General features: G+C 39.9%; 1 protein-coding gene and 1 pseudogene across 1 annotated transcript; both read left to right on the top strand.

The window, feature by feature from the left end:
- Window positions 1-580: 580 nt before the first annotated feature.
- Window positions 581-1581, top strand: LOC142848874 (vomeronasal type-1 receptor 4-like; annotated as a pseudogene).
- Window positions 1582-23807: 22226 nt separating this feature from the next.
- On the top strand, window positions 23808-24704 carry LOC142848873 (vomeronasal type-1 receptor 4-like). Its single transcript, XM_075971051.1, has one exon. The coding sequence runs from the start codon at window positions 23808-23810 to the stop codon at window positions 24702-24704; it is 897 nt and encodes a 298-aa protein (XP_075827166.1).
- Window positions 24705-25486: the final 782 nt, after the last annotated feature.

Here is a 25486-nt window from a genome sequence, read left to right as displayed (position 1 = left end):
TTATCTAAAAAGGCTGTGCAATTGGACTTGACATTGAGAACTACTTTTAAAAATTGTCTAGTAAACATTTACATGGAGTAAAATCAACATAAAAACTTTAAAAATATTAGAATTATTAGAAGTTATAAATATTAGAAAATATTAGAAGTTATAAAGCTTTGAAGTCATGTGCAAATCTAGAAAACGTTACACTAATTAAGGTGCAAATAAGAAAGGAGCCTGTGTCTTTGTAAGTTGGGTGGGGAAATACGATGACATAGAGGAAAAAGTAGAAAAATTTACAGTTCAATTCAGTCATGCTGAGAACGAACTAGGATAATCTATACGTGTACACAGACAGCAGACAGACACCAAATATGCACTTGTGGAAGCTTATTTTGCCTTTACAGAACTTAAACATATCTCCTTTAAAACTGTACAATGTTTTTTCTGTTTACCAAGCTCCCCTGTCAGAGCACACACATAACTCAGAGTCTACAGGGAAGAGGAGGAGTTCAAGGACCCAGTCTACAGCAGCACATGTGTCCACCACTGACTCTCGTATACCAGAAAATGCTATTATGCAAAAATGTTTTTTAGATAAATGTCTAGCATTACTAACGTTTTCTTGAAAAACTCTTCTTTGTATCTAGGAAGAAAGAAATGCTCTTGAAATTTATTAAAGAAATAATTTTTTTCTTCATGACTGTGGTTGGCATGCTGGGAAACATTTCTGTTTCTGTGAATTATATGATCACTTGGTGGGGAGGGCCTGAGAAGAAACCCATCCACCTTATTCTCATCCACTTGGCCTTTGCAAACTTCCTTATCGTTTTTGCAAAAGGATTGCCAAACACAATGGTAGCTTTTGGTTTGAGAAACTTCCTAGATGACATAGTATGTAAGATCGTCATTTACCTGCAGAGGGTGGCCCGTGGGGTCTCCATCTGCACCAGCAGTCTCCTCACTGTGGTCCAGGCCATCATCATCAGTCCCAGAGCATCTGGGTGGAGGAGGCTCAGACCACAGTCTGCATGGCACATCCTTCCATTGTTTTTATTCTTTTGGATATTCAATGCTTTAATAAGTGTGAACCTAATTCACTCTGCCACAAGTAGAATCCTGAATATATCAGAGCTTAAGAATGGTGACAACTATTGTTACTTAATGCTAGAAAGTCAGAAAATAAAGTGGATTGTTCTCCCTCTCATGGTGCTGAGAGATGCTGTGTTTCAGGGAGCCATGGGAGCAGCCAGTGGCTACATGGTATTTCTTCTCCATAAGCACCACCAGCATGTTCTCTACCTTCAGAACTCCAAGCTTCTCTACAGAACTCCCCCTGAGCTGAGAGCTGCTCAGAGTGTCCTCCTTCTGATGCTCTGTTTTGTTTTCTTCTATTGGATTGACTGTGCTTTTTCTCTATTTTTAAGTCTCTCTTTAGTAGACAATTCCTTGATGATAACTATTCAAAAATTTCTAGCCCTTGGTTATGCAACTTTTAGCCCACTTGTGTTGATTCACAGGGAAGGACTTCTACCTGAGTGTTGGCATGTTCAGTTGGAGAAATTGGGAAAATATCTCTCTAATTTTTCTATTCAATGAGTGTGAAGGGATTTCAGTTCCATAATATTGTGGGTAAGATAAAAATCTCACAAAGCTGGTCAGGCATGTGTTTATTCTCAGACAGTTTTCCTGGTGACTCTCAACTTGTGCTGAGAGAGAGATCTTAGTGAATTACAGTGATAAATGAAACCTCATTTTTCACTTTTCCTCTCTTTTGAAGGAATTTTTAAAAACTTTTCTATATTTGAATTGCACATGGATTAACTGCATTTTGTCCATGTAGCACATCCATGTCTGGTGCCTGTAAAGGGTAGAAGAGATCATCAAACACCCTTGACTGGAGTTAGAGAGGTTGCTCTGAACCAAAGTGTGGTTGATAGGATTTTAACCTGGGTCCTCTGGAAGACAACCTAATGCGCTCAACTGTGAAGTCATGTCTCCAGCACAGAGAAAATGGTCTTAATTATATTTAGTAAAACTGGTTTTACTGTCACCATGACTGGAAGCACACAAATGAATTTGGTAAATTTTTATCAATTTCATAGTGGTTTAATCAAGTTATTCCAAGAAATTCTATATTTTATACCTGATACTGTGCTTGCTACATGTTACTACTATCATGCTATTTGGGGTTCTTCAAAGTTTCCATGTGTAGTAAATATTTTACAGAATTGTGAAAAAATGATATGAACTACATCCACTTCATAGAATCCCAATGCATCAGTCAGAGGGTAAATGTGCTGAAATATTTCTTTGGTGTTATATTCATGAAGGTTCTCTGCAAGAATAAAGATCATAGATATGGGATAAACTGGATAAGGTATACACAGTAAAGTTTCATTTTATATTCATTTATAGTTTCTACGTTAAACACAAAATATGGATTTGCCTTTTTGCAAGCCTAGTAAGTAGTGAGATTGAAGTAGTTGAAGCTTGTTTGCAGCTGTTCTTTGTCTATGCCTTGGTTGCTCCCCACAACACTATCCAGCTGTTTGTCACCAAAGAGCTGCAAAAGGATCTGATTCTACTTTCATTTAAATGAAGGATTCACTGCTTGATTTCTTAAATTGGGTATACACAATAATATATTGACATGGTTCTAAGACTTTGATAGACCCATTCTGAAAATTAATTGATATAATAATTGAACATGAAATTGTAGACTCACTAGAGTTCGGTTTTTTTTTTAACTGCTCTGTCATATATTGCTAAACCTTTGTAACTTTTTGGGAACATCATGGCTCTACTTTACAAAGATGTGTAAGTTTTTATATTTTGCTTCGTTGTACTGTATATACAAAATATTCAAGTAATGTGTATTGCGCTACTGATTATTAAATACATTTTTTTCTAATATGATTTATTTTTCTGTATGTATCTGTCTGAGTGTATGCCACATTTGTATAGGTGCCCACACAGACCAGAAGAGGACATTGAGTCCCAGGGAACTAGAGTTACATGTTGTCATTTTTAGGATTTCAGCATGAGTTGAGATCCTTATGGGTCCCACGGAGGGTGAGGACCACACAAGAGAGACCTTAGTGGCAGGCGGGTGGGTCCAAACCTCAGCAGGTGACAAATATACCATAGAGATAGAGTTTGAGTGTGGAATTTGTTGAAAGGAGGCTAGAAGGAAGAGAGAGAGAGAGAGAGAGAGAGAGAGAGAGAGAGAGAGAGAGAGAGAGAGAAGCCACGGCTTGCTTACTCTTCATAGGATGGAGCTTGTCTCATAAAAGGACCTTTTGCGCCTGCATACAGACTAGGATCCTGGGCTGGCCAGGGTACTGCCTGGTTACATCCTGCCAAATGACAGGGCGGGGCTGCATAATACCTGAATCCCAACATTCCCATCTTTTCCTTGTTATAAGGTGGGACAGCGATAGGGGCACCAGGTTCTCAAGACTGCTTCCTGCTGATTTGTGGGTGTTGAAATCTTGGGGGACCTGAGAAAGTTAGGGTGCTGGCATCATCCTAGGGTATCTGGTTGTTTCACTGCTCTCCAGGCTCTGTGGAACTGTCCGGTGTCTCTTGGACCTGGCAAGGTATTGGCAGAGCAGAGGACAAGGTTAAGTTTAGGAAAAAAATTCTTTAGGTCCTGGTGATTGAGGGGGATGGTGTAAGGACCAGGGAAAGGTGGGGAGTTGTAGGCTGCTGGGCTGGGTAATTCAGTGAGGGAGGGATGCCTCTGACCTGTTTGAGGTGAATCCTCCAAGTTAGCTCCCTGGAAATTACAAGAATTCTTTGAGTTTGTGAAAACGTGAGTTTTAGACACATTAACATTTCCTAATATGACAGTAGCATAATGAAAGAGAGAAATACGGAACAGGTTTTATTCTTTAAACCATCTCAGATCACTTGCCTTTTTCAATCACTTCAGTTTTCAATCCTCATAACTTCATAACTTGCATTACACACTTTATTTTTTTTAAATATTTATTATGTATACAATATTCTGTCTGCATGTATGCCTGCTGGCCAGAAGAGGGCACCAGACCTCATTACAGATGGTTGTGAGCCACCATGTGGTTGCTGGGAATTGAACTCAAGATCTTTGGAAGAGCAGGCAATACTCTTTTTTTAAAAAAAAATTATTTATTTATTAAAGATTTCTGCCTCCTCCCCTCCACCGCCTCCCATTTCCCTCCCCCTCCCCCGATCAAGTCCCCCTCCCTCATCAGCTCGAAGAGCAATCAGGGTTCCCTGATGTGTCAGAAGTCCAAGGACCACCCACCTCCATCCAGGTCTAGTAAGGTGAGCATCCAAACTACAGGCAATACTCTTAACCTCTGAGCCATCTCTAATTACACACTTTAGAACACTTTCTTAAACCCTCAAACATCCTCAGATCCTCACATCTTAAGCTTTGCATTTTTTACACGTGAACCTAAAAAGCACCTGTTCCCTTCCCATCACTATGACATCACCTTAACATTCAGGAGAAATCTGTTTTGTGAGTTTATTTTTTATCTGAGCCTGGCAATGATATAATTTGTGTCTAGACTTAGTATTGGATCTAGGAGAGTGAGGCCTGTGACCTGAATTTTACAGAGAGAACTGAGAAGGCAATTGGCAAAGCTACCAGTCACCAAACTCCATCAGAGAACTTGAGAAGGATAAATTTTACCTGATTATCAATTTTAAAGTGACAGACTTACTTGATTGGCTACCTAGACAGCCACCCCAGGTCCTCCATGGTCGTTGAGGGCAGGTCTTAGGGCAACATTCATCTTTTGGCTGGCTTCACAAGCTTTAGAAGATTCTATGGATTAGAAGTTTGTAGGAAGATCAAACTTGACCTGAACAATATGAGGAAGTTGATTCCAGTGTCCCATCATCCACATCTGAAGAGGTTTGCAGCAGTTGAGGTGAAAGGCAGTATGCTCAATGGCTAGCACTTTCACTTGATGAAGTGAGTTATGGGTGGAAGTTTTTTGTATCCATTTATCTTCTTCAGAAGAAATAGGGGTTGCTTCCAGGAGCCAACCTGTCTCTCTGTTATGAAAAGCCCGAATTAAACATCTAGATGCCAAATTCTGCAGATTTCTGAGCATTTGAGTGCAGCTATTGGGTATATATTTGGGTAAATATATTATGTCTATAATATATATAATAAATTATGTCTATAATATAATATAAATTTTATATATAATATATAATAAATTATGTCTATAATGACATTAGAGCAGGATTCACCTGAAGAGCTGGATCCACACTGAGAGGGTGTGGAGGAATGTTTTACCCAGATTCCTCCAGCTTGACTGTAACCGGCTTTGACTTAGCAGGACAGATTTATACTTGCAAAGGACAAAGGAGTAAAAGAAAATTTTGCAGTAGAAGCGTAGCAGTAAAAACTGACAGTAGTGGAGAACAGCTTATAGGAAATCTCTAGGTTAACTTTTGTTAATCTGAAATCGATCTTTATAATGTAGAACGTATTTTAAAGCAGGGTTGAGTCACATATACATTATGTGGTAACATATCTAAAAATATTTTTATTAGTTAAAAGCACACACCAATTTAAAATATTTGAGACTTGTTTTTATGCCTAGGAAAAGATAGAATGAACAAAGTTCATTATTAGGACTGTTCAAACCATTTTTTAGCAGTAAGCACATGTGCATATACATGCAGTTGAATTTAAGGTGTATACGCATACACACATATACAGAGTTAAAGTTAGCTTAAAAATCATGTTAATGGTGAGGGAGAAGAAGCTTGATTTTCCCTTTCTGATTCATACAAGGCAGCAGTCAGACAGAGCTTTGAGAGAGAGAGAGAGAGAGAGAGAGAGAGAGAGAGAGAGAGAGAGAGAGAGAGAGAGATAAAGAAAAATGAAAGAAAGTGGAGATTCCAAGTTGCAGATTCCAAGTTGCAGGTGGAAGTTGTTCTGACTGTACTTAATACTATGAGGAGTAAATATGTTCTTGTGAAATGTATATTCATTTGGGAGAAGGAGTTGAAAAGAAACCTACCTTATTCACATCCATCTGAATTTTATCAACATTATAATGCTTCTTTCAAAAGTATTTCTCCAGACCACAGTGATCATTTGTTTGAGAAGCTTCTTTGATTATTCAAGCTAAATGGTGTTGTTGACATATACAGGGTATCCCAGGGCTACTCTGTGGCACTAGCAGTCTCTTCTGGGAAGTTCAAGACATCACCATGATCTCCAGAGACTCCAGGTCTGGGAGGCTCAGCCTGAGGTCTGCACAGCAGGGACTTCTCTCATTGTCCTTTAGGATTCACAATTCCTTCACCAGCATGAATCTCTTCCATCCATCAGAAAGTCAGCATGAACACATTATAGCTGAGGAAGATGGCTCAGCACTGCTGATTTCTACAGGAAGAACAGAAGGTGAAATGGACTTTCCTCACTCTTTGGCTCCTATACCACACAGTTTTTCAGAGAGGCACGAGAGGGGCAGTGGATACATGGTATTTCTTTTCCACAAGCACCACTGGCGTATCTACTACCTGGAAGATGTCAAAGAAATTCTTTTTTATTTTATTTTTATTTTATTTATTGAAAGAAAAAAATTCTGCCTCCTCCCAGCCTCCCATTTCCCTCCCCCTCCTCCCATCCTTCTCCTCCTTCCCCCACTCCTCTCCCCTTCCCTCTCCAATCCAAAGAGCAGTCAGGGTTCCCTGCCCTGTGGAAAGTCCAAAGTCCTCCCCCCTCCATTCTGGTCTAGGAAGGTGAACATCCAAACTGGCTAGGCTCCCACAAAGCCAGAACATGAAGTAGGATCAAAATCCAGTGCCATTGTCCACCATATTCAGAGAGTCCGGTTTTATCCCATGCCTTTTCAGTCACAGTTCAGCTGGCCTTGGTGAGCTCCCAATAGATCAGCCCCACTGTCGCCGTGGGTGGGTGCACCCCTTGTGGTCCTGACTTCTTTGTTCATGTTCTCCCTCCTTCTGCTCCTCATTGGGACATTGGGAGCACAGTCCGGTGCTCCAGTGTGGGTCTCTGTCTCTATCTCCATCCATCACCAGATGAAGGTTCTATGGTGATATGCAAGATATTCATCAGTATGGCTATAGGATAGGGTCATTTCAGGTTCCCTATCCTCAGCTGCCCCAGGAACTAACTGGGGACATTGCCCTGGGCACCTGGGAGCCTCTCAAGGTCCAAGTCTCTTGCTAACCCTAAGATGGCTCTCTTAATTAAGATATGTGCTTCTGTGCTCCCCTATCCAACCTTCCTTTATCCCAATCATCCCGTTTCCCCAAGTTCCCCCCAACCTCCCCTTCTCACTTTTCTCTCCCCATCTCCCCTTACCCCCCTCCACCCCACCCCGAAGATCCCAATTTTTTGCCCGGCAATCTTGTCTACTTCCCATAACCAGGAGGATAGCTATATGGATTTCTTTGGGTTCACCTTCTTATTTAGCTTCTTTAAGATATCAAATTATAGACGCAACGGCCTTTATTTATGGCTAGAAACCAATTATGAGTGAGTACATCCCATGTTCATCTTTTTGGGTCTGGGTTACCTCACTCAGGATAGTGTTTTCTATTTCCACCCATTTGCATGCAAAATTCGAGAAGTCATTGTTTTTTTACCGCTGAGTAGTACTCTAATGTGTATATATTCCACACTTCATCCATTCTTCCATTGAAGGACATCTAGGTTGTTTCCAGGTTCTGGCTATTACAAATAATGCTGCTATGAACATAGTTGAACAAATGCCCTTGTCATATGATCAGGCATCTCTTGGGTATATTCTCAAGAGTGGCATTGCTGGGTCCAGGGGTAGGTTGATCCGGAATTTCCTGAGAAACCGGACACTGCTTTCCAAAGTGGTTACACAAGTTTGCATTCCCACCAGCAATGGATGAGGGTACCCCTTCCTCCACAACCTCTCCAGCAATGGCTATCATTGGAGTTTTTGATTTTAACCATTCTGACATGTGTAAGATGATATTTCAAAGTTATTTTGATTTGCATTTCCCTGATCGCTAAGGAGGTTTAGCATGACCTTAAGTGTCTTTTGGCCATTTGAACTTCTTCTGTTGAGAATTCTCTGTTCAGATCAGTGCCCCAATTTTTAATTGGGTTAATTAGCATTTTAAAGTCTAGTTTCTTGAGTTCTCTATATATTTTGGAGATCAGACCTTTGTCTGTTGCAGGGTTGGTGAAGATCTTCTCCCAGTCAGTGGATTGCCTTTTTGTCTTAGTGACAGTGTCCTTTGCTTTACATAAGCTTTTCAGTTTCAGTAGGTCCCATTTATTCAATGTTGCCCTTAATGTCTGTGCTACTGGGGTTATACCTAGGAAACGATCACCTGTGCCCATATGTTGTAGGGTACTTCCCACTTTCTCTTCTATCAGGTTCAGTGTGTTCAGATTGATATTGAGGTCTTTAATCCATCTGGACTTGAGTTTTGTGCATTGTGATAGATATGAGTCTATTTTCATTCTTCTACAGGTTGACATCCAGTTGTGCCAGCACTATTTGTGGAAGATGCTTACTTTCTTCCATTGTATACTTTTAGCTCTTTTATCGAAAATGAGGTGTTCATAGGTTTGTGGGTTAAAATCCGGGTCTTCTATACGATTCCATTGGTCGACTTCTCTGTTTTTATGCCAGTACCACACTGTTTTCATCACTGTAGCTCTGTAATAGAGTTTGAAGTCAGGGATGGTAATGCCTCCAGACAATCCTTTATTGTATAGGATTGTTTTGGCTATCCTGGGTTTTTTGTTTTTCCATATAAAGTTGATTATTGTCCTCTCAAGATCTGTGAAGAATTTTTATGGGACCTTGATGGGGATTGCATTGAATCTGTAAATTGCCTTTGGTAGAATTGCCATTTTTACTATGTTGATCCTCCCAATCCAAGAGCAAGGTAGATCCTTCCATTTTCTGGTATCCTCTTCAATTTCTTTCTTCAATGCCTTAAAGTTCTTGTCAAATAGATCTTTCACTTCCTTGGTTAGAGTTACCCCAATATATTTTATGCTGTTTGTGGCTATCGTGAAAGGTGATGCTTCTCTGATTTCCCTCTCTGCTTCCATATCCTTTGTGTATAGGAGGGCAACTGATTTTTTGGAGTTGATCTTGTATCCTGCCACATTACTAAAGGTGTTTATCAGTTGTAGGAGTTCTTTGGTGGAGTTTTTAGGGTCGCTTATGTACACTATCATATCATCTGCAAATAACAAAAGTTTAACTTCTTCCTTTCCAATTCGAATCCCCTTGATCCCCTTATGTTGTCTTATTGCTATTGCTAGAACTTCCAGCACTATATTGAAGAGGTATGGCGAGAGTGGACAGCCTTGTCGTGTTCCTGAGTTTAGTGGGATGGCTTTGAGTTTCTTTCCGTTTAATTTGATGTTAGCTGTCGGCTTGCAGTATATAGCTTTTATTATATTTAGGTATGACCCTTGTATCCCTAATCTCTCCAAGACTTTTATCATAAAGGGGTGTTGAATTTTGTCAAATGCTTTTTCAGCATCTAATGAAATGATCATATGGTTTTTTCTTTCAGTTTATTTGTATGCTGGATTACATTGATAGATTTTCATATGTTGAACCAACCCTGCATCTCTGGGATGAAGCCAACTTGATCATAATGGATAATTTTTCTAATGTGTTCTTGGATTCGGTTTGCCAGTATTTTGTTGAGGATTTTTGCATCGATGTTCATGAATGAGATTGGCCTGCATTGATGTTCATGAGTGAGATTGGCCTGTAATTCTCTTTCCTGGTTGAGTCTTTGTGTGGTTTTGGTATCAGAGTAACTGTATCTTCATAAAAGGAATTTGGTAATGACTCTTCTGTTTCTATATTGTGAAATACATTAAGGAGTATAGGTATTAGGTCTTCTTGGAAGTTCTGGTAGAATTCCGCATTTAAACCATCTGGTCTTGGGCTTTTTTTGGTAGGGAGGTTTTTGATAACAGCTTCTAATTCTTCGCGACTAAAAGGTCTGTTTAGATTGTTCACCTGGTCCTGGTTTAACTTTGGTATATGGTATTTATCTAAAAAAGTGTCCATTTCTTTTACATTTTCCAGTTTTGTGGCATACAGTCTTTTGTAGTAAGATCTAATGATTCTCTGAATTTCCTCTGTGTCTGTGGTTGTGTCCCCCTTTTCATTTCTGATCTTATTAATTTGCATATTCTCTGTCTGCCGTTTGATCAGTTTGGATAGCGGTTTATCAATCTTGTTGATTTTCTCCAGGAACCAACTTTTTGTTTCATTGATTCTTTGGATTGTTTTCTGTGTTTCTATTTTGTTGATTTCAGCCCTCAGTTTTATTATTTCCAGTCTTCTACTCCTCCTAGGTGAGTCTGCTTCTTTTTTTTCTAGAGCTTTCAGGTGGGCTGTTAAGTCTCCAATGTGTGCTTTCTCTGTTTTCTTTAAGTGGACACTTAGTGCTATGAACTTTCATCTTAGCACTGCTTTCATAGTGTCCGATAAGTTTGAATATGTTGTTTCTTTATTTTCATTGAATTCAAGGAAGACTTTAATTTCTTTCTTTATTTCTTCTTTAATCCAGGTATGGTTCAGTAGTTGACTGTTAAGTTTCCATGAGTTTGTAGGCTTTCTGGGGGTAGCATTGTTGTTGAATTCTAACTTTAATCCATGGTGATCTGATAAGACACAGGTGGTTACTAATATTTTTTTGTAACTGTGGAGGTTTGCTTTGTTACCGACTATGTGGTCAATTTTCAAGAAGGTTCCATGAGCTGCAGAGAAGAAGGTATATTCTTTCCTATTTGGGTGGGATATTCTATAGATGTCTGTCAAGTCCATTTGATTCATTACCTCCATTAATTCTCTAATTTCTCTGTTATGTTTCTGTCTGATTGACCTGTCCATTGGTGAGAGAGGAGTGTTGAAGTCTCCTACTATTAGTATGTGCGGTTTGATGGCTGACTTGAGTTATAGTAATGTTTCTTGTATGTACGTGGGTGCTTCTATATTAGGGGCATAGATGTTCAGGATTGAGACTTCATCCTGATGAATTGTTCCTGTTATGAGTATAAAATGTCCCTCTCCATCTCTTCTGATTGATTTAAGTTTGAAGTCAACTTTGTTATAAATTAGTACGGCCACACCTCCTTGTTTCTTAGGTCCATTTGCTTGATAAGCCTTTTCCCAGCCCTTTACTCTGAGAAGGTGCCTGTCTTTGTGGTTGAGGTGTGTTTCTTGTAAAGAGCAGAATGTTGGATCCTGTTTTCGTATCCAATCTCTTAGCCTGTGCCTTTTTATAGGTGAGTTGAGTCCATTGACATTGATTGATATTAATGACCAGTGGTTGTTAACTCCGGTCACTTTTGTAGTAGTAGAGTTTGTGTGTTTCCCTTCTTTGAGTTGTGCTGGTGAAGGGTCTCTAGATGTCTGAGTTATTGTGGTCATGCGGTCATTGTTGGACTCCTTGGTTAGTGATTTTCCTTCTATTACTTTCTGTAAGGCTGGATTTGTGGCTACGTATTGTTTAAATTTGTTTTTATCCTGGAAAATTTTGTTTTCTCCATTTATAGTGAATGAAAGCTTGGCTGGGTATAGTAGTCTGGGCTTGCATCCATGTTCTCTTAGCTTCTGCAGTACATCTATCCAGACCTTCTGGCTTTCATGGTTTCCATAGAGAAGTCAGGTGTAAGTCTGATAGGTTTACCTTTATAAGTAACTTGACCTTTTTCCTTTGCAGCTCTTAATATTCTTTCTTTATTCTGTATGTTTTGTGTTTTGATTATTATATGGCGAGGAGATGTTTTTTTTGTTTTTTTGTTTTTTTGTTTTTGGTCCAGTCTATTCAGTGTTCTGTATGCTTCTTGAACCTTCAAAGGAATATCTTTCTTTAGGTTGGGAAAGTTTTCTTCTATAATTTTATTAAATATATTTTACAGACAGTTGAGCGTACTTCTCCTTCTTCTATCCCAATTATTCTTAGGTTTGGTATTTTTATTGTGTCCCAGATTTCCTGAATGTTTTGTGATAAGAATTTGTTGGTTTTGCTGTTTTCTTTGATCAGTGTGTCTATTTTCTCTATGGTATCTTCAGTGTCTGACATTCTTTCTTCTATCTCTTGTAATCTGTTGTTAGTACTTGTCTCTGTAGTTCCTGTTTGTTTACCCAGATTTTCCATCTCCATCCTTTTCTCGGTTTGTATTTTCTTCATTACTTCCATTTCATTCTTCAAGTCTTGAACCGCTTCCCTTACCTGTTTGATTGCTTTTTCTTTTTTCTCTTGGTTTTCTTGGGTATCTTTGAGCGATTTATTCGTTTCCTCTACCTTTTTGTTTGTAATCTCTAATTGTTTATGGCATTTTTTCACCTCCTGTTTAAGGTCTTCTATTATTTTCATATAATAAACTTTTGAGTCAATTTCTTCTAATTCTTCTGGAGTAGGGTGTACAATTCTTATTTTGGGATCCCTGGATTCTGGTGATGTCATGTTGCCTTTCAGATTGTTGGAGGAATTCTTGCATTGGCACTTTTCCATCTCTTCCTTCAAATGGAGCCAGGAGAGGCCTGGTGTCTTGGTCCAGTCTTTGCTGTGACTGACTCTCTGGGTGTATCTCTTTAGTGTAGAAGCAGGAACCACCCGTCAAGATGGAACTCCTCAGCACCAAAACATGGACCCCTTATAGTCCAATGACCCACGAACAAAAGGGGGAGCTTGGGGGGCAGGGCCGAGACGAGTAGAACACAGAAGACCCTGCCGCACAAGCTGAAGGTGCGTGTGCTCCCTTTCGGGGGTCCTTGAGGCCTGCCCGTCAGGCAGGCACTCACAGCTCTGGGTGGGTAGCCTTAGTGTAGGAGCTTAAAACTGTTCTTGAGCACTGGTCCTAGCATACATCAGGGCAGGGTTGAGGGGGTGCTGGGGGGCTGGGTCATGCATAAGAAAGACCGCTCTGCAGAAGGAGCTGGGGGAGGGGGGTTTGTGCTCTCTTCTGGGACAATCTGCCCCTGGATAGCACACACTCACCCGTCCAGATGGAACTCCTCAGCACCTAAACAGGGCCACCTGGTAGCCCAATGATCTGGGGACAAAAGGAAGAATGTGGCAGGCAGGGCAGGGTCCAGGAGAGCACAGGAGACCCTGGAGCACAAGTTGAAGGTGCCCAGGCTCCCTTACAGGGGATCTTGAGGCCTGCCCAGTAGGCAGGCACTCACCGCTCTGGGTGGGTAGCCTTAGTGTAGGAGCTTAAAACTGTTCTTGAGCCCTGGTCCTAGCATACAGAAGGGCAGGGTTGGGGGGAGTGCTGGGGGGCTGGGTTGTGCGTAATAAAGACATCCCTGCAGAAGGAGCTGAGGGAGGGGGTTTGCACTCTCTTCTGGGACAATCTGCCCCTGGATAGCACACACTCACCCGTCCAGATGGAACTCCTCAGCATCTAAACAGGGCCACCTGGTAGCCCAATGATCCTGGGGGGGGGGGGGGGGAGGAAGAACGTGGCAGGCAGGGCGGGGTCCAGGAGAGCACAGTGTCAAAGAAATTCTTGACACATGCAACCTATCATGGTTAAATTAAGATTTAATTGATGTGGGATTCCCGTCTGTATGCTATGAATACCATTGGTAAATAAACTACCTTGGCTTGTTGATATGGCAGAACTTAGTTAGTCAGGGAAAACTAAAATGAATGCTTGGAGAAAGGAGGCAGAGGTGGAGAGAAGCCATGCTGGATATAGACACATTGAAACTTTGCTGGTAGTCCTCGACCTCATGGTGATGCACAGAATAATGGAGATAGGTTAAATTAAGATGTAAGAGTTAGCCAATACAAAGCTAGAGCTAATGGGCCAAGAGGTGATTTAATTAATACAGTTTCTGTGTGGTTATTTTGGTAGTCTGGGCAGCCAGGAAATGAGTAAGTGGCCTCTTTAATACAAATTGGCACCAAATGTGGCCAATTAAATCTGCTTAAAACCTGAGAGAGTTTGGGAAGGAATTCTAGACACAAAAAGTTTAGCACAGCTTCTTGCTCTGTTTTCAGAAGCAAGCAGAGACATGGTTCCTTTAAGAGAGGTTTTCCTGATTCAGGAGTATCAGAAAAAAAAAGCCACACCATTTTGAAATGGCTTCCTGGGCCGAGCTGCCAGTACAAATTCTGAGGAGGTTCAGCTATAGAGCATTTAAATGGGGTTTGTAAGCAGAGTGCTATAATTTGGCCAATGGAGATGTAGACCCACTGTGTGCCTAAAAATGGAGTAATGTAAATGGCTCTCAGAGGCAAAGAACAGCTCCACCATGCTGGACTGGGAAGAGCAAGCAGGCAGGACCATATTTTGCCTAGCAATGCTACTGCTTAAGTTCATAAAAGCGCTTAGCACTTTAAGAAGCACTTCTGGTAGGAAAAGGATTACAGATACACAAAAAGGACAAATTCAGATGGAAAAGACCTCTAAATCGGTCACAGTGTTGGATAAATGTATGTAGGCTTGAGAGAGAGAAGAAAAAGAATACAGACAGTTATAAAAAGAAGTAAATGGTTTTAAAAAAAGGTAAAGTCTTTAAAGAGACAGAGTACAGACAGTCATAGATTTAAAAAGTAAAAAAAAGAATAAGCCACATAAAGATGGAACATACATAGAGAGTCTGGATTATGTATGTCATTATGTTTTATTTGAATTTTTTGACTATGGAGGAGCTAAGTAACCAACATATATACTTCAAAGGTATCTTATCTTCAAAATTAGGATCTAAGGATATGTTGCTATGGAAAAAAGTGTCTTCTTTTGTTTCCACAGAGAATGAGAACCTGTGGAATCCTTCCAGACTAATGTGATTTGATGGACCAAGACCCCTGAAAGGTCACCTTGTACACCCCTCAAAAAATTACTTCACCCCAAAATAGCAGGAAACAGTATGGGGAGAACACACCTATATTCTCAAATATTGTTTATAAATGTTTGATTAACTTAAAGGAGGATATACTATAGATATTTGCATTGGTATGGATCTTGGTTTATTTATTTTAGGTAAATTTTATTGTATGTATATTTCTGCTGTTGATTAAGGTGTTTGTGGAGCTCATTTAAAAATGTAATGTATAATTAAGAAATATAGGTGATAGATAATCATCTATAATAGTCAAGTTTGTAGTCATGCTTTTAGGTTTTCTAGATAAATAGAGATATATTTCAGTTAGATAGGTATTCTTCAAATCTTTCAGAGACCTTCAGAATTTATAATATTTTAAGAACTTTGGACTTTTCATGACAATGAGACACACCTGCTCCTGGCAGCACCAATTACTTCAAGAGGAAGATGGGCATTGAAGAGAGTCCATATGGAGTTGGCTAGCCATTTGGACAAGAAACTGCTTTTGCCTGGACTGCTTAATGAACTAGACATGCAGGACTCAAAGAGAAATTACTGCTGAACCTGCCTAAAGGTGAGACAGTCCTTCAAGGTTCCTGCTTCATGAAAAAGTCTATTAGACATTCTGCAGAACACAGAAGAAACTGGCTGACAAACTGTCAGTATAAGTGGAACTCTCTTTGAAATTTCCTGCTTCACAGAAAAGTCTTCTGAATACTATGGGTATGTAGACTGAAGATGGATTCCCCAATGGTGCAGAAGAACTTTGTGTGACTGTCCAGGCAGCGAGATGTCTCTGTCATTTCTAGAATTTTGGAAGTTGCTTACAATGCACTTTGTGTTTACTTAGGTGATATTATATCCTTCTGGAGTGTTTGATGGATTTGGAGAATTTATAGTTATAGTTTCATTAATTATAATAAAAGATAAAGTAAATATAAATATTTTAACTGTAACAATTGCTTGATACATGTTTTGTTATATATAATTTTGCTATGTTAAAATTAAAACTTCCCTTTTTGTTTGGACAGAAAAGGGGAGGTGATGTGGGATTCCCCTCTGCATGCTGTGAATACCATTGGTGAATAAAGAAACTGCCTTGACCTATTGATAGGGCAGAACTTAGGTAGGCAGGGAAAACTAAAATGAATGCTGGGAGAAAGGAGGCAGAAATGGAGAGAAGCCATGGAGCCTCTGCTGGAGACAGAAACATTGAAATTTTGCTGGTAGGTCACAACCTCCTGGTAGTGCACAGATTAATGGAGATGGGTTAAATCAAGATGTAATAGTTAGCCAATAAGAAGCTAGAGCTAATGGGCCAAGAGGTGATTTAATTAATACAGTTTCTGTGTGGTTATTTTAGGAGTCTGGGCAGCTGGGAAGCAAACAAGCAGCCTCCTTACTACATTTAATCATGGCCAAATGAACAATGTAAACAGATTTCTAAACCCAGTTAAACAGAAGCAGTAATTAAAATGCTCCCAACAAAAACCAAAACAAAAAGCACTGTTCAGAGTCTGATGAACTGGAGCAGTGGGCTCTCCATCTGTAAGAGCATCACAAGTGTGTCCGCTACCTTCACAGCTCCAGGTGTGCACACAATTCCCCTCCAGAAATCAGAGCTACCTGGAGTGTTCTCATTCTAATGAGAACATTAGATTTCATTCTCTCCATCTATACCGGTTTCACAGAGACACATAATTCTGTTTCTTTAAATATAAAAACATTTTTAGAACATAGTTATACTGCTTTCAGTCCCTATATTCTGATCAGCAGAGATATCCATGTTCCTGATATCTTCCATGCTCACTGAGAAGTATTGAAATTACATTCTATGTCTATTCTCTATGAGCTAAAGCTATGTGCATTATAAACTGCTTTGTATGATAAATTCTGATGTGGGGGATAATGTTTTCTATGTCATATTATGGATTTTATGACCTTCTGAAAAAGACCATAAACTCAATCCAATTATAACTAAAAGATTATGGATTAGCAGCTAGTATGCTGCTAGCTTTAAAGCCAAATCCCAGGCATGACATCAAAGAGCATACGGGAAAGGGTTTTTTAAAGGGGAAAAACACAAGCAGACCTTCTGTATCTACCTCAGCAAGCAAAAACTGGTCTGCTCTGCCAAGTTTAAGTGGTTAAGATACTCAAAATACTCTTTGGGTATCTGCATAAGCAACTTACACAAGCAAAAATAATCAATTTGTCATATCATAACAGTAATATAGTCACATTTTGGGAGGGATGACTGAGTCATGGTTACTGGCATATCTACCAGGGACTGGAGTCAGAGACAAAAGGCTGTGGGTACCAAGATGGATGCCAAAGATAAAATGGAGTTTCTGTAGCCATCACAGTGGCACAGGCTGACCGGGCATCAGTTAGCAGCACAGGCTGATCTTGAGCTGCTGCAGCTTCCCAAATGCTGTGATTACAGACCTTTCCCACCAAACTGCCATTTGCTTTAAAGCTGGAATGTATCATGACATTAGATTAAATATTATAACAATACATCTCCTTTTCTTAAGAAGTCTGCCATTGCACTATCTCAAGACTAGCTCAGGATTTCCAAACAGGTGGAAAGTGGATTCATATCATCTTCTCTTTTCACCATCGCTACTATATGATGATTAGATTTGTGTTTACACTGGAAAAATGCCAGCAGTAATCCTTCTGTCAGCTATGAATAATTTCTCTCCAAAGTCAGAGCATGAGAGCAACATCAGAAAGTGGAGGTGGAGATGAGATGACCCTTATCTGTGGTGAGTTTGCATGGCAGATTGAAGATGACAGTGAGAGAAGCAAATATCATAGCCAGCACATTTGATCAACAGTTGTTTGACACTGCTAAGTTCCTAAACTCAGAAAACTAGGGATGATGCAACTGGACACTTATAACCAGGTTAGACATTAAAGTACCACCACAAGAAACACTGGGATAGCAGGCTCTCTCAAACGATGGCATTGTGGGTCTGGAGGCTGTAGACAGAGAAAGCTCGATTGTTATAAAATTGTAACTTTGCTGCAGACAAGAGGGAGAGAAAGGCTTTAGCCAAACAATAAATAAAGCCATTTGCTTTGTCAGTTTGGCTCCTGATTTCTGAAAGAAGCAGTGACCTTGTGGAATTTTGTAGTGTTGATTTTCATGTGTGGTTACATCTTTGGGACTGGATGGGCACTCGTGTGTGAGGAGGTGCACAGCACATTTGTGCCCCCTGCATGCAGGAGACTGAGGTTGGTGTCAGGAATCATCCTCCATCATCCTCTTTACTGCATCGGGAGCTGTCAGTCAATCACAGAGCAAAACAAATGGCCAATCTCACCACCCAGTTCCTCTAGAGATAACCTGTCCCTGGCTCCTGAGTCTGGAATTACAGGCAAGCTGCCACCCACCAGGTGTTAACTGAGGGGACACTCAGACTTGGAAGCAAAGCATTCTAAGCACTGAGCAGTCTCTCCAGCCAGGGTTTATTACTCTTCAGTGCTACCCTGTTACAAGGTGATATCCTTCATATGAGATCAGCATGTGGGACAAAATGGAGGTCACCAGTGACCCCCACCACGTACTCTCCTTGTGGGACCCAATTTTCACTACACATCTCCCAGATAGAAGCTGCATGAAGGGATCTCTTTCTAATATTTTCTCATCTTTTATAGAACAACCCATCCAAAACACTACAAACTTTAAACTGTTATATTTTTCTTTATATTTCAAAGACAACAAAGATATTTAGAACTTTTCTAAACAAAATAAAAAGCAGAAGGAAATGCTCCTTCTAGAATCTGAAATAATTATTTTAAATTTCTCTTTATTATTGTTTTTTATCTTACCATTTAAAATATATTTTGATCATAAATATGCCCCTCTCCAGTCCTTCCAGATCCCTTGCTCATCTCTATCCTCCCAAATACAAAGTAATTTTTACAACACACACAAAAATGAATATAACAATAAAATCACATAAAACCAAGAAAACAAAAAATACATGCAAAAAAACAAACAAAAACCAAACTTTAACCAAATAAAAGTACCAAAACAAAAGCTTTCATAGTTTAATCATATGTTTTTAGCTACTCCTGCCCCTGAGACCTATCCTGGAGTGGATGGTACACCCAGTGTGACTTTTGGAGAAAACTTTTTTGCTTTCAGAGAAAGTATAAGTGACAGTTTAGTCATTAACCTTTAACCCACTGGTTAGGCTTTAATTAATTAATTCATTCATTTAATTTATTCATTTTTTAAAAAAATATAATGATATAAAACAAGAGCTATTACGCTGATGTTGGCTAAGGCAAAAAGAAGTAAAATCACCCAGAAGAACACACAGAAATCAGAGACCAACTCATTTGCACACTCAGGAATCCTATAAAAACACTAAACTTTAAGCCATGATGTATACACAGAGGACCTGCTGCAGACCCCTGCAGTCCCTGGGCATGCTTCTGTAGTCGCTGTGAGTTCACATGGGCTTTGCTCGTGTCGATTTAGAGTCTGGTTTTCTTAATGGCCTGCATTCCTCAGGCTCTAACATTCTTTCCACCTCCTCTTCTACAGGATTCTCTCACCTCTGAGGGGAAGAATTTGATGGAGACATCCCACTTAAGGGCTGAGTGTTCAAAGGTCTCTCATTCTCATATTGTCTGTCTGAGGGTCTGTGTATTTGTTCCCATCTGCTGCAGGAGGAAGCTTCTCTGATGATGTCTGGACAAGACACTGATCTAAGAATGCAATAGAATATCATTAGGAGTCATTTTATTACTACATTTTTTTCTTTTCTTAGACTAGTGGTACTTGGTTTTATTCTAGATCCCTGGGCAACATGTTCTCAGGTTCTTGGGCACCTGAGCAGTGTTGGGCATGAGTTTCATCTCATGGGCACCTTAGGCCAAATCAGTTATCAATTGGTTACTGCTGCAAGTTTTGTTTCTCCATTGCCCTGGCATTTTTTTGCAGGCAAGACACCATTGCAGATAAAGGGTTTGTGGCTGGGTTGGAGTTTATGTTTCTCTTTTGAGACCATATAGAGTACATTCCTGTATCAAAGAACCTGAAAAATTGGAGTGAATCCTCTATACAGGCACCAACTTGACCTCTCCATATTAATGATCTGTGCAGATGATGTCTTCATCAGTGGGGCCGAGCTGTGAGTAGTGAGGAGCAACCTACAGCCTGGGCAGCAGCCTGGGCTGTTTCGATTCCCATCCTGCCCATTGGCCAATAACTCTTATTTTTGAATTTATATCTACCCTTCCATGTTTCTGCACTGCCTCTTCAATAGGTAGAATAGGAATCCTGTTTGGTTTCTTCAAAAGCTGTCATTTCATTTACACAGAAGGATGCTGAGCTTCTGTCATGTGCCAGTTGCACCTGTATGTATGGAGGCACCAAATTCAGGGCACAGAGTAAGAGCCAAAAGCTGAATTCCTCTTCCAAGTGGTGCGTTCTTTCAAGAATGAAATGATGATACCATCGTTTTGAAAATCAGACCAAAACCCACCTTTATTTACATCATATGACATTTGGGATAGGAAGGGCTTCCTAGGAACAAGTTTGAAAAATACACAGAAGGACCACTCTTAGACACCACTAAGTTAAAAAGGTATCCTTAATGCTTTGTAAATAAAGATTACTTTTAGAATAAAGTCAATATTAACGTTGAAGTAACTCCCATATGATATTTAAAGTACTGAAAGGGCAGGAATGAAAGAATCGTTTACAGAAAATTCCTTCACTACCAACAGGCACAGGTATAGCAAAGGACTTTAAATCATTCTGGTCCATACTTGGGACTTGATCAGAAAGCAGCATCTGCAGTGCTTAGCATCATTTATTCTACTCCTGTCTGATGAGGGATTTTAGAAAGAAAAGCAAGAGACCTGTCCATGTGTCAGAAGTAGATTCTGTCCAGGTCACAGCTTGGCACTTTGAGAAGATGAAAACCAGTCAGAAGTTGCAGGGCACTCCGTACACAGAAACTTAAGTTAGTTGTTCATTTTCTCCTCTCGTTTTTCTTGTCAAAATAATTAAACCATAATTATGCTTGAAATAACTGTTGGGCAAAACAGATGTAGTAATCGTGGAGAGAGGGAAGCTTTACTTCAGGGACGAGGGTTCAGCAGAGGCCTTCCTTCCCCTGACACTGTGACCACATAAAACTTGAAGTCTGCAACATCTGATGTCAGCCAAGAGCCCCACAAATCCTGACAGTACAAACATGACCTGACAAGTGTCACCTTCCCAGAGCTGCTCCAGATCCTGTCTGCACCACAGAGGTCCAGGTGAGTACATGGAGGTAAGGAGACTAGTTCCGGAGATACAGAGATGGAACAGAAATGCGATGTATCACTCTCCATCCTCGGGCTGGAGTGTCATATCATAGCTCTGGGTGGGCCTTAGCCTATCTTACCTTTCTAAATGGATCAATAAGATAGATCAGATTTTCAGATGTCTAAATCCCGGAGACGATCATGATACTTTCAGTAACTTTAGCACTAGAGAGATTTGGCAGGGGAGTTGTTCAGGGCTAGCCTGGTTACAGAGGGAGACTCTCTCTCAAAAATGACTAGATAAATGAAAGAAAATAAAAACCTTCTTTCAGGTTCAACTTTGCCAGCATTGTGACTTCAACAGTGTCGCTAGTGTCTGTAAGCCTTGCACTTTTCAGTTTGATGTATTTTCACTTTACTAATATTGGCATAGTTTTACAATAGCTTTCTAATTTTGTTTGATGGTTTTTCTGTCTGTATCCATTCTTGAAGGCTCTTGATTCTATCACATACTATTACAATCCTTGTATTAAATTCAGCCATTATATTCCTGGCTAGTGAATAATATAATACTCAGTGTAACAGTTATCGTTACCATCTTGACAAATGCTGCTCTTTAAGATCCAGGCTGTTGAGGAGCACACCCAGAAACAGCTCATCTTATATTTATCCCACGCTAAGCAGCACAGAGAAACAATCTTTTTAGTTTTGTCTGTTTTCCTGCAAGCTCGTTTCTTTTAGAAAAACCAGGTTTGGTAGATGTGACTTCAGGTTCTTGGACATTAGACTCATCCTGGCATCACCCATCCATCTAAACACAAATCCATTCCACCTTTTACATTCATTTCCTTTAGCATTTCCCAAATGATGTGGAAGATGAGACACCTCTTCCTCCATTGACAGTGACTTCAGTAGAAAGGAATCAATTATTAGGATATCAGAGCCTGGTATCAAATATGACTTAAAGCTTGGAAAATGGAAGAGAGGACAAGAAAAGTAGGAATGCCCACGAAAACAAGGATTGAAAAAACATAAAAATTTTAATGTTGTCTATCAGTACTTGTGAGAACTGAAAATAAGTATTTTGACAGATTCCAATCACTGACAAAACACTTATTTTTTATTCTAAACATGGTAGTGAATGCTGATATTAATATCTGGAGTGTATTTCATTTGTACAGATATTTAGATGACATTGTGATTTCTAGGACTCACTGAAACAGGCAATAATTACCTCTCTGCTAGAGGAAACAGTGAAAGCAATAACTGGCATTTCTAGAGTCATGAGGCCACCTGAAAACAAATCTGGGAACAAGGCTTGGTTGAGGAAGTCACCCATACAATCGTCGGTACATAGACAATGAAATCAATCCTGTGAGCTGAGCAGAATGAAGGGCAGTGAACAGAGACAGTGCATGCACTCAGAACACTGGAATATTCAGATTTTTCATATTCTAGAAAAGGTGCCCAAAGCTTACCACAAATCCCTGAGAAATGAGAATGGAGATCCAGAACTTGAGGAATAGCATCCTACCTGAATCCAAGTTCTGGAATCAGCTCGGATTGGTAAATAAAAAGCAGCTTGCATGACAAACAGGTGGGAAGAAGAGCAGGCTGCAAAACCAGCTGACATAATAGCTGCTCAAAAGTCCCCACAGAAGCAAATGCTATCATGAACTCTTAGACAGAGTATACTGCTCACACCGGTATACCCCCACGTACTGTGCTACGTGCAGTTGATATTGAGGACTTATAACTTTTGGCAGTATAAAACACGCCATTAATCCTGTTCTTTACCTCAACAGCATCCCCTGGTCCACAGCTGTTCTATGTTCCCTTATGTGTCCTGAGGTAACTCACTGCGGTTACAGATGGTCAGAAGTCATCCGCTAGGACCAGAGATCTCTGCTACCCCCTATTCTAGAAAGCAACACAAGGTTCTGCTAGACACCATCCCTAGCTGCAGCCTAGCAGTTACATGAAAATTTTCAAGTTATATTTTGATGATTCCGTTTTAACTCTAGGGCTCTATTTGAAAAAGTTGTGCAATTGAACTTGACATTGAGAACTACCTTTAAATAAACTAGTAAATATACATATGGAATGAAATCACAGAATGATCAACATAAACAGTTTAAAATTATTAGGATGTAGAAATTGAAGTTATAAGGCTTTGAAGTCAAATGCAAATCTCGAAATTGTTACAGTAATTAAGAGGGAAATAAAAACAGAGCCTTTGTCTCTGAAATTCAGTGGGAAAATATGATGAAATAGAGAGAAAGGAAAAAAGGAAGAATTTTGTTTCGGAAAATTTACAGTTCATTTCAGTTATGATGAGAGTTATCTATGTTAATCCCACCATATGGAGAGACAGACACATACACAAAGAAACACACATAAACAAATTCACATATTTTAACACGTCAATATTGCTAGTATAGAGCTCAAACGTATCCCCTTTAAAACTTTAGAGTTTTATTCCAGTTACCAAGCTCCCCTGTCAGAGCACACACATAACTCAGAGTCCACAGGGAAGAGGAGGAGTTCGGGGACCCAGTCTATAGCAACACATGTGTCCACCACTGACTCTCGTATACCAGAAAATGCTATTATGTGAAATGTTTTTCAGATAGATGCTGATGCTTTTGGGAAAAAAAACCTCTTTTTATCCTGAATACAAGATTTTCTCCTAAAAATGAAGAAATGCTTTTGAAATTTATTAAGCAAATAGCTTTCCTCTTCATGACTGTGTTTGGAACTCTGGGGAACATTTCTGTTTCTGTGAATTATATGATCAGATGGTGTGGAGGGCCTGAGAAGAAACCTATAGACCTTATTCTCATCCACTTGGCTATTACAAACATCATAATTCTTCTTGCAAAAGGATTGCCAAAGACAATGATAGCTTTTGGTCTGAGAAACTTCCTAGATGACATAGGATGCAAGATCCTCATTTACCTGTCAAGGGTTTCCCGTGGGGTCTCCATCTGCACCAGCAGTCTCCTCACTGTGGTCCAGGCCATCATCATCAGTCCCAGAGCATCTGGGTGGAGGAGACTCAGACCACAGTCTGCATGGCACATCCTTCCATTCTTTTCATTCTTTTGGATACTCAACGCTTTATTAGCTATGAACCTAATCCATTCCATCACAAGTATAAGCCTGAATATATCAGAGCCTAAGAATGGTGACAAATATTGTTATTTTATGTTAGAAAGTCAGAAAATAAAGTGGATTGTTCTCCCTCTCATGGTCCTGAGAGATGCTGTGTTTCAGGGAGCCATGGGAGGAGCCAGTGGCTACATGGTACTTCTTCTCCACAAGCACCACCAGCATGTCCTCCACCTTCAGAACTCCAAGCTTCTCTACAGAACTCCCCCTGAGCTGAGAGCTGCTCAGAGTGTCCTCCTTCTGATGCTCTGTTTTGTTTTCTTCTATTGGACTGACTGTGCTATTTCTCTATTTTTAAGTCTCTTTTTAGCAAAAAAACCCTTGATGGTAAATATTCAAGAATTTATAACCCTTGGTTATGCAACTTTTAGCCCTGTTGTGTTGATTCACAGGGAAGGACTTCTGCCTGAGTGTTGGCATGCTCAGTAGGGAAAATTGAGAAAATATCTCTTTTATTTTTCTACTAAATCAGCGTGATAGAGCTCTCAGTCCTATAATATTGTGGGCAAGACAAAATTCTCTCAAATCAGTTTAAGTATGTGTTTATTCTCAATCAGTCTTCTGGTGACTCAGCCTTCTGCTGAGAGAGAGATCTTAGTAAATTACAGTGATAAGTGAAACCTTATTATCTACTTTTCCTCTTTTTGGATGGGATTATAAAAAAATTCCTATGTCTGTATTTTGTACTGAAAATTTACAAGAGTTATTTCCTTGTGTTCCTGTAGCACATCAGTGCCTCGCTCCTGGAAGGATAGAAGAGGTGTTCAAATGTCCTGTGACTGACTGGAGTTAGAGAGTTTGTTCTGTATCATTTGTGGTTGCTAGGAATTGAACCTGGGTCCTCTGGAAGACAAGCCTGTTGTCTCAACTACTGATCCATGCCTCCAACACAGAGAGAATGGTCTTATTTATATTTTGTAAAATTGATTTTCCTATTACTGTTACTGGAAGCACACAGTTGAATTTCTGTAAAAGGAAACCGTGCCTAGGTTTTCTGGCTGCTCAGACAGGAATAAATTTATCCATTTCTATCAATACCACGAGCGTGTGGCCTTCTAGTACGGTTCTGGTGCCTTTCTTCTCCAACAACTACATAGTAACTGCCTGACTCTGCCTTCTTTCTCCCTCCGTTCACTTTAGTTTTCCTGTCTATCTCTATTCTGCCCTGCCATTGAACAAAGAAGCTTCTTTTTTAACCAATGGTAATAAAC

Source organism: Microtus pennsylvanicus, chromosome 4 (genome assembly GCF_037038515.1).
Source record: "Microtus pennsylvanicus isolate mMicPen1 chromosome 4, mMicPen1.hap1, whole genome shotgun sequence".
NCBI lineage: Eukaryota > Metazoa > Chordata > Mammalia > Rodentia > Cricetidae > Microtus > Microtus pennsylvanicus.
Note: the sequence above shows the minus strand (reverse complement) of the source record. Positions and strands in the feature narration are given on the sequence as shown.